This window comes from Mus caroli, unplaced genomic scaffold, assembly GCF_978045245.1.
Source record: "Mus caroli unplaced genomic scaffold, Mus_caroli_1 scaffold_11, whole genome shotgun sequence".
Classification (NCBI taxonomy): Eukaryota; Metazoa; Chordata; class Mammalia; order Rodentia; family Muridae; genus Mus; species Mus caroli.
In genome coordinates this window covers 36,097,446-36,107,405 of record NW_028227266.1, presented here as the reverse complement: position 1 = coordinate 36,107,405, position 9,960 = coordinate 36,097,446, and the positions used below count along the sequence as shown (strand labels likewise).

Sequence of the window (9,960 nt, the reverse complement as noted above, 5' to 3'; positions counted from 1 at the left end):
AAGGATACAGACAGATTCTCTGTCGTGGAATTTTGTTTCAAGTGAAAATAAAAACTATCTGCAATAAAATACTAACAACCTATAGTTGCTTTAGTCAATTTTAGATCCATTCATATATTCTAAAAAGATGTTTATATTAACAGTAAGAAATAAAAGATTTGCTTTTCACTATTTTAAAAAGGCAACAGGCTAAAAGGAATAACAATGGTGGAAATATTTTTAAAGATAATATGAATATTAATTTATATTTGTGTGCTAAAATATGTGATTAACACAGAAAATGTCTACTTTGCAACTATACTTTTAAAACTTCCTCCTACTCAAAGTCTTTCTTAGGGCAACTTTAACATCTTTGTTTCTCAAGCTATAAATTAAGGGGTTCATCATAGGAACCACAATGGTATAAAAAATGGAAGAGATTTTTCCTTGATCAATAGATACAGCAGAGGAAGGTTTCAGGTACATGAATCCACATGATCCAAAGAACAGAGAGACAGCAATTATGTGGGAACTGCAAGTGCTGAAGGCCTTGGACCGGCCCAGAGTGGATCTTATTTGGAAAATGTTGGAGAGAATAAAGCCATAAGAGAAAAAGATAATGGCACTGGGAAGAATGATGTCTTTTCCCCCTACAATGAAAATTTCTGTCTCATTGATATAGGTGCTGGTACAAGAGAGCTGCAGTAAAGGGAGGACATCACAGAAATAGTGGTTGATGATGTTGCCATCACAGAAGCTCAGTCTGAGCATGCAACCAGTATGGATCATAGCATCAAAAAAGCCCATCAAATATGAACCAAGCATGAGATAAGAACACACCCTTGGGGACATGGCAGTGTTATACAACAGTGGATTACAGATAGCAACATAGCGATCATAGGCCATTGACACCAGTACATAACATTCAGAAATTATGAAAAAACAAAAGAAGTAGAGTTGGGACATACATCCCATATAAGAGATAAGATTCTTCTTTAGTATAAAATTCATCAGCATTTTTGGTGTAATCACAGAAGAATAACAGAGATCTACAAAAGATAAATTCAAGAGAAAAAAATACATGGGAGTATGTAGGTGAGAATTTAACAGAATTAAAAATATCAAAGTCAAATTACCAAATACCGTAATCATATACATTAATAGAAACAGTAAGAAAAGAGGCATTTGGAGTCCAGGCTGGTCTGTTAATCCCAAAAGAATGAATTCAGTCACAGTTGAGCCATTTACTAGAGCCATTCTTCTCCAAGAGAATCTGTGGACAAAAAAAAATATAGCAAAATTGGAAAACAGAATAGATTTGCCAGAAATATCTTCTCCCCAAAATATGAGGTATATGCTGACAGTGTCTGAAATATTCAGGATGAAATTTCCAAATAGCTTGCCAAGTATGGTGTTGCATGGCTATTATTCCCAGCACTTGAAAAGTAGACACAGGAAACTCAGGCCTGTAAGTTTATCTAGCGTATACAGGAAGTTTGAGTCAAGCAAAGGCTAAAAGAGACTCTGAGTCCAAAGATATGAGAGAGAGAGAGAGAGAGAGAGAGAGAGAGAGAGAGAGAGAGAGAGAGAGAGAGAGAGGGAGAGGGAGAGGGAGAGGGAGAGGGAGAGGGAGAGGGAGAGGGAGAGGGAGAGGGAGAGGGAGAGGGAGAGGGAGAGAGAGAGAGAGAGAGAGAGAGAGAGAGAGAGAGAGAGAGAGAGAGAGGCAGACAGGGACAGAGGAGGACAATCAAAAGAGAAAACATTCACGCTACATGTTAGTATATAGTATCTTATACCCCATATTAGAGTCTGAAAAATTAAAACCACCAGCTTATCACTAATTTTAACCATCAAAAATGATCCCATATTCTAATGATGCTGTATTCTAATCTAACTGCTAGAAAACTCAGGGGAAAAGGATGAAGTGGGATAGGCAGGATAGAGTTGCCTTTATCTCTTTATTGTAGGATGCTGACTTCAAAGAACGATAGCCATTACCTTCATGTTGAAAGGAGCTATGGTTACCTGCAAAGGATTCTTTGTTTCTGCTTCTTGATTTTCCTTTACAAGTGAAGAGAGAAGTTCAATAGACCATCGTGTGAGATTCTGGCTATTCTATCTGTATCCCACTTGTATATAATTCTGCCTCATTTTACATAGTGTTTTAAGGTATCACTTACGATGAGTATGGAAGGTTAACTAAAGGGGAGCCCCACCTATGCAGCTACAGGGAAATAATCATCCATTCCAATATAAGACATGTCCATGATATAGATGTGCTGTGGTTATCATACCTCATCCATGCTGCTGTAAGTCCAATAAAGTCATTGGTTCTTTGAATTACAGTTTGGTAGAATCATTACTTTGATAGAGTTCTGGTGCTGTATCTTAGCTACATAGCAATCTGTTCATATCTCCCTTGGAAAAGTTCACACAGCACTGACCTACCAAGTCTTTATGACTTCACCTTCTCCCCAGTATAGTTGCCAACATTAGACACCTGGTGATGAGCTCCCAGATTGGAGTCATTAGAGTTGGAAGCTGGAAACAGATCTTAAGAAAGGTTACATTACTGCCTGTGACATAAAGAAACTCGGATGGAAAAGAGTGTAAGAAATGCTCTTGGAGTGGAAACTTACTGATAAAGACCTTGCAAACACTCTGGTCAGAGTCTGAATCTTCTCTGCTCACCAAGGTGCTTATAGGAAAGGCACTGGATTTTAGGGCTGTAAGAAATGGGAAGTAAAGTGTGCATCTTCATGCAGTGTGCAACATTTTAGCATGGGTCTACTATGGAAATATAAAAAGCAAGACAATACCTAATGCTTTTTACTGAATTGCAGTTATGTTCACATCTGGTGTCAGTAAGAAAATCAGTTGATGCAAACCGAAATCTAAATTTTTTCAGGTATGCAACATGATTGGGTTCTAAACTTCAACATGTTGTCTCTGGTTAGCTTACACCTTGAATTTCCTACCAGGACTTACCTTAAACTACCTCCTCACTGAATGTGTGTACATAAAATACATAAAAGAGTCTTATATATAGGGAAGCATATTTGAATTAGCTTCATTGTTGAGTCATTTTTGAGTGAATATTTTAGTCTAACATAAAGTTCTAATTGTCATACACACTCTTTTAAAGTTAGGGGTGTACCAATGACGTTGTTCAATAAAAAGCACAATTGTTAGTATAGATTACTAATTAGAATTAGTTGAAAACTTACCCGTCTTATGACAGAAGTCCTTGTTATTTCCTTACTACTACAGTTCACCCTTATCATCGTAATATTAGGCTATGAGGCTTCAATTCCTTTACTCATAAAGTGATGCAGAATAAAAATATTCTCTCCTATACACAGATATTTCTGAACTACTAGTCATAACATGTAATTCTTAATCTTCTGACATATAATGGGAAGTACAAATGAGCCTTCTTATTATCACAGTTGCCACTTGGTGAGTTCCTCCTCCTCCTCCAATTCACATGGGTTTAAAAGCTTCATGTATTTTTTTCTTTCATATGAGAAAGGTATATGCAGGGTTTTTGCCTCCTAGAGAAGAGATGCTATACATAGACAGAAAATGAAGCAATTGCATTTATATATTGCACAATTGTGTATCTTTAGTTACCTGGAGGCTCAATGTTTTAACCTGCTCTGAACTTTGCTTCAGGGATTATACACTGTCCAATCTTGAGCAATAATGAACTTCAGTCTTCCACTATATTTTATCCATAAATGAAAATTGGTAGTGCTCCACAGAGTCTATCCCCACATTACTTCATCAAAGTTTTCTTTCCACTAATATGCTAATATATTTCAGGTATCATCTCACTGATATTTCTCAAAAATCACTTTAAAGTTAGTTTCTGTTTAGTAGGTGTGTGCTTACAGTGTTCTGGACCAAACTCAACTCCTTGTATATACTTCTACTATGACAGGGTTACAAGCCTAGCCCTCCAGCCCATCAAGATCATAACTTTTAAATTTAAAAGTATTTTTTGGCTGGGTGATGGTGGTGCATGTCTTTAATCCAAGCAATTGGGAGGCAGAGTCAGATAGATTTCTGACTCTCAGAAATACTCAGATTTTCTGGGTGTTTTTTTTTTTTGTTTTTAGTTTTAAAACTTTTAATTAAAATATAATTACATCAATTTCCCCATTCACTCTTCTCCCTTCAGCTTCTCCCTTCAAAAATCTCATCCCTCCAACTCCTTCTGTTGTTGACCACTTTGTTTTGGACAACCAAGTATTTGGAGTTATAGAGAGCCCTAGCATTGTAAGAGGCCAAAAGAAGCAATTAGAGAAGGTTCAGCTTCAGTAGCAGTTAAAACCCCAGGATAGAAGGGATCAACAGAGAAGCTGAGGCTTTGCACTATGAACAGAACACAGGAGAAAGTATTGTTGAAAGTGTGCTAAATATTTGCAGGTGGCTTAAAGGAAAGTCAGAAACCAGAAAGAGGCCTCTGACCTTGGACAAGACAATGTTTATTGGCCAACACACAGAAACACCCACTGGCATTGTTTCATCTATGTGGGTAGATTGATGAGTAAATGCCTCTCACCAAGGAGGTAGATGAGAGAATGCCCACAGGAAGAAGATGGCTGCCTTCTTTATAGGGGTGAACGTGATAACCTTGAATACAATACCTTCCATCTCATATTTCCTCCCTTCCAAAGTTGCCTTGTCCTGCCACAAGGGAAGCTGGGCAGTGTAGTCTTTCAGCAAGAATCAGTCATTGCGAATTCTAAGAGGATATAGGGAATCAGGGCTGTTTTTTCTGTTGAGAAGGGTCTTTCAGGAATAGTCTGAGTTTCTGGAAGACCTCAGGAAAAGGTGCTCTGGTCCCTTAGCAGAAGTTTTAACTCTTTCTACTAGTCTGGATTATCTGATTGTCATTCTGTATTGCTGAAGAGAATTAAAAACAACTGTGAAAGCTGTAAGCAAACAACTTGGTTATAGAAAAAGACTGTTTGCCTGGGATGTTTGAGGGAAGGGAAGGAATGCAGGTATGAAAAACAGAGTGGGTCTGTAAGAGGAAGCTGTCCTAGAGTCCATTCAGGGTAACTGTAACTGGTGTTAGCAGGATTGCTACATGAAAATGAGCTAGCAGAAATAGCAGTAAGGTTAAGAGTATCAAAGGAAAGTATCAGGAGAAAATATAGGACTAATGTAAAAACTGTATCTGTCTGAAGGTTAAAGAATAAAGTATCCTTTTAGCCAGTTTTTCCACAGCATCTCAAAGGTCTTTTTGCAAATGGTACTAAGAGCAAATGGAGTTGATGTGGGGCAAGAACAGTTGGGACAGTTTATGTGGTACATTGTGTATGGGTAAAGGATACAGTTCTGTAAGTAAAGCACTTACAAGACAGAGTAAAAACATACATGAGGGTACTAAGGAAGAAATATGTGACCCAGGAAGGAGTCAGAGTAGCAGAAGCTCATACATAGAAGTCTAGTGGTTGAATTTTTCTCTAGTTCCAGGTTTTAAGCACCACCTCAAATCTGTTAGGATTTGTTCACATAAAAGCAGTATACTGGCAAAGGAGAATAGACCTCCAGTTCTTAACAGTGGTCAAATCCATTCCTTTTTAATTTTTGGAATACTACCGCAGGCATGCAGAAGAGATAATCTTGAAAGATTGTAAAATGATCTGAGCTGAAGAAACAAAGAAGTTAGTTGATGCAAAGAAGGCTTCAGCCCAACTGTTTTAGTTCTGGAGTCCCAAACAAAGTCAAGAGTGGCAAGAATAGGGATGAGTCGGAAGAGTGGCAAGAATAGGGATGAGTCGGGGGGGGGTCCATGGTTCATTCTTCTCTTTTATGAATTCACCTGAACTGCTTTTAGAGTCCTTGGGGCATTGATCTTTCTTGTACTTTGAGTCTGCAGTTAGAGGGCATCAGAAGTGGGTTGATCCAAGGAGCCATGACAAAACTTAACAGGTAGTTAAGATCCAGAAGATAAGCCTGAAAGTAATAACTATACAACATTGCAGTTAACATTAAGAGACAAAGTTACATAAGGAAATCTTTTACAACAAGATTAACATGAGTTTAACATAAAACTAAGCATAAAGTTAACATAATGTTAAAAGTAATTTGTAATTGGCTAGATCATGTACCATAGTTCTGTAGAAAAATAAAGTAACTGAAATTTGCTATTTGTTTACTGGGGCTCCTTCATAAAGAATAAAAACCTGAAAGCTTTGCAAAAAAAAGTTTAAAAACTTACAGTGTATAAGGAATGAATATGAACAGAAAGTATCTAAGTGATAGTTTTTGCTTCCAAGTATCACAGATAAAACCGTATATGTGTGTGTGTATTTTATTTTATTTACTTACATTTTTGTTATTTTTTTTATTTACATTTCAAATGTTATCCACTTTTCTGAATTCCCTTCTGGAGACCCCCTATCCCATCCCATTCCCATGCTGCTATAAGGGTGCTCCCCCACCCTCCCACGGACTCTGGCTTTCCCACCCTGGCATTCCCCTATACTGAGGCATGGAGCCTTTACAGAACCAAGGACCTCTCCTCCCACTCCACTGCTACATATGCAGCTGGAGCCATGGTCACTCCATGAGTAGAATATCACTATTTGCAGATGATATGATAGCATACTTAAGTGACCCCAAAAATTCCACAAGAGAACTCTTAAACATGATAAACAACTTCAGCAAAGTGGCTAGATATAAAATTAACTCAATCAAACCAGTAGCCTTCTTCTACTCAAAGGATAAACAGACTGAGAAAGAAATTAGGGAAATGACACCCTTCACAAATAATATCAAATACCTTGGTATATATCTAATCAATCAAGTGAAAGATCTGTATGACAAGAACTTCAAGTCTCTGAAGAAGGAAATTGAAGAAGACTTCAGAAGGTGGAAAGATTTCCCATGCTCATGGATTGGCAGGATTAATATAGTAAAAATGGCCATCTTGCTGAATCTACAGATTCAATGCAATCCCCATCAAATTTCCAACTCAATTCTTCACAGAGTTAGAAAGGGAAATTTGCAAATTCATCAAGAATAACAAAAAACCTAGTATAGCAAAAAAATATTCTGAACAATAAAAGAACTTCTGGTGGAATCACCATCACTTACCTCAAGCTCTACTACAGAGAAATAGTTATAAAAACTGCATGGTAATTGTAAAGGCCAACAAACAGACTGGGAAAAGATCTTTACCAATTCTATATCTAATAGATGGCTAATATCCAATATATACAAAGAACTCAAGAAGTTGGACTCCAGAGAACCAAATAACCCTATTAAAAATGGGGAATAGAGTTAAACAAAGAATTCTCAGTTGAGGAATATTAAATGGCTGAGAAGCAACTAAAGAAATGTTCAACATCCTTAGTCATTGGGGAAATGTATATTTGTGTTAACTATTAAAATAAAATTTAACTTAAATTTTTTAAGAACTGGTACTATTACCCTCAATGACAGTATCTAGATAAATGATAAAAGTAGTCAAGGATGTCAAATTTGTAACGAACAACTGAATTAACAAAGAAAGCCAAAGCCAACTCTTTACTCCTTCTGGTGATGGATACTGGATAAACACATACTGACAGGTGTAAGCATATTTATTGACATCATTCTAATTAAAAGATTACACATTTAGAGTCATGATTTGTATGACAGGAAAGATAACCAAATAAAATGTACTTTTATAATTATTATTGTGGTGATCTGAATAATAATGGCTTCTATGGGCTCATATATTTGAATTCTTAGTCACCAGAGAATGGAATACTTTGAAAGTAGTAAAAGGATTAGGAGGTGTGGTCTGTTAGTAGTGTGCCACTAGGGAGATGGGCTTTGGAGTTTTAAAACCCTACATTGAGGCCAGTCTCTGTGTTTCTCTGTGTCTCTCTCTGTCTCTCTCTCTCTCTCTCTTTCTCTCTTTCCCTCTCTCTGTCTATCTCTGTCTCTGTCTCTGTCTCTGTCTCTGTCTGTCTCTCTCTCTCTCTCTCTCTCTCTCTCTCTCTCTCTCTCTCTCTCTCTCTCTTTCTCTCTCTGGGTGTGTTTTCTTGCCTGCTTGATTGCTTGCCAGCTTACCTGCCTCTCTGTCTGCCTGCCAATCAATATGTAAATTTCTCAGATACTGTGTGTCACTATGCTCTCTACCATGACAATAATGGACTAATCTCTGAAACTATAAGCAAGCTATCAATGAAACACTTTCTTTTATAGAAGTTGCTTTGATCATAAAGTCTCCTCACAGCAATAGAATAATGATGTAGACAATTAGCTTTGGAATTTCTTAAGAAACAAGCTTCATTGCCAAAGCCTGTATATTCTTTGTAAACTTTAAGGTAGGAATATACACACTGGCTCTGGAGTTCTCTATGTAGACGCTAGATTATATTTTTAAAGCACCACAGGTGATCTGAGATTAGAGAGAATCTCCTTAAGGAGATTCTGATAAAATATTTAGAGACAATATTTGTTCACCTCCTGCTCATCTCCTCCTGATGATTCTAAAAGCTTAGTATATTATTTAATAGAATTATTTGTTGACTCTAACAACGCAAGAAACCTAATGCTCAGTTACTGCTTGGGTATTCTAAATAACTACCCAAAGCTGTTAGTCTGATGACAGGGTATATGGCAGCCTACTTTAATCAAGAAACATGGAACATTAGAGTGTGGACCCTGAAAGTAGCTTTGGGTAAGAGGTAAATGCCAAGATAAATGAATGCCAAGACAAAGGACATGAGTAATTGACCTAGTGTGGAGGTCTCATACCAGGTGGGTGGTTCACTTAGGCACAAGGCTCCCTGTTGATAACATCCTACAAAGTTCAGTCAGTTCAAAAAAACTGAGGGAAGGTTGATTGCTATTTGCCTTTCTGTTGTTTGAAGCATTTAGGATGTGAGTAAAGTCCCTGAGATCCTACACTGTCATGTGATATATGAGGAGTTATCCATCTTTAAATGAAGAGGGGGGGTTGTTGTTTTGTTTTATGTTGTTTTGTTTTGGTTTTTGTCCTGTCCCCTGCCCACCCCACCCACCCACCCCCCGTTTTTTCCAACATGGATAGAGATGTTCAGGCCTATACAGCGGGAGTTGGAGACAGAAGAATTCTGGTAGGTCTTATTTTCCATGGACCCTTGTCCTTTAGTGAGGCTAACTGGATGGTGCATGCTCCAAAGGAACTACTTGGGCCTGAAACTGGCCATGCACGTGTATCATAAATTTCACCATTTTACTCAAGAATGCATTTTTTTATAACCAATATATAGGTATATGTCTATGTGTATATGTACACATTATACACATATTTCATAACACACATACACACACACATATATATATTCCTAGTTAGGGTTATTTTACAGTCACCAAAGCAACTCAGGAAAGAACTACTTCAATGTTTCTTATTAAAAAAGTCAGGACAGATGGTCTTTGCTTGTTTCTCCAAGAAGGATGCTGTTTCTAGGTCAACTAATCTGGGATAGTGAGTAATAAAATACAGCAGCTACAATCAGACATCCAGAATCTCAGGGAAAGTGAGGTCTCAATTTCTGGATTTTTGAAAACCCTATATGGAGGTGGCTACTTCCTTTTGTAACTCCTTTTCTAGTCACTATCATGGTGTTATTATTTGCTCTCTGCCTCAATAATTGTGTTTCTACCTTCCTTCAATGACAAATACAAAAAAATTCTAACCAAATTATTAATCAGTTCCTATTACAGGATTACCAGCCACTGCCCACAGAAGAGCCGCAGAAGTTTTGAAAAACTAATTCGTAAAGTTGTTTTGTGTTAAATTAATAGAGTAGTCCATGAAGAACACACATTCTCCACAGATCTTTGAGGCTTCCACTTCTGGGATATCTGAGTAAAAGCTCACCATTTCAGGAGATCATCGGTGAGTTACATGGAAACTCAGATGTTCTAGTCCCTAAGAATCCATTACCAATTCAATAGAGAACTCAGAAAGCTGAAATATAGAACCCC

At 37.4% G+C, this 9,960-nt stretch overlaps 1 protein-coding gene across 2 annotated transcripts; it reads right to left on the bottom strand.

The window, feature by feature from the left end:
- Positions 1-303: 303 nt before the first annotated feature.
- LOC110301345 (olfactory receptor 8B8-like) lies at positions 304-9,034 on the bottom strand. 2 transcript variants are annotated; one of them, XM_021171794.1, is made up of 2 exons: positions 9,016-9,034; positions 304-1,226 (listed from the first exon to the last, which is right to left on the bottom strand). In XM_021171794.1, exons 1-2 carry the CDS (start codon positions 9,032-9,034, stop codon positions 304-306), a joined length of 942 nt encoding a protein of 313 aa, XP_021027453.1. The 2 variants fall into 2 exon arrangements, with proteins under 2 accessions (XP_021027453.1, XP_021027454.1); XM_021171795.2 differs by lacking the exon at positions 9,016-9,034 and having other exon boundaries at positions 304-1,254.
- Positions 9,035-9,960: the final 926 nt, after the last annotated feature.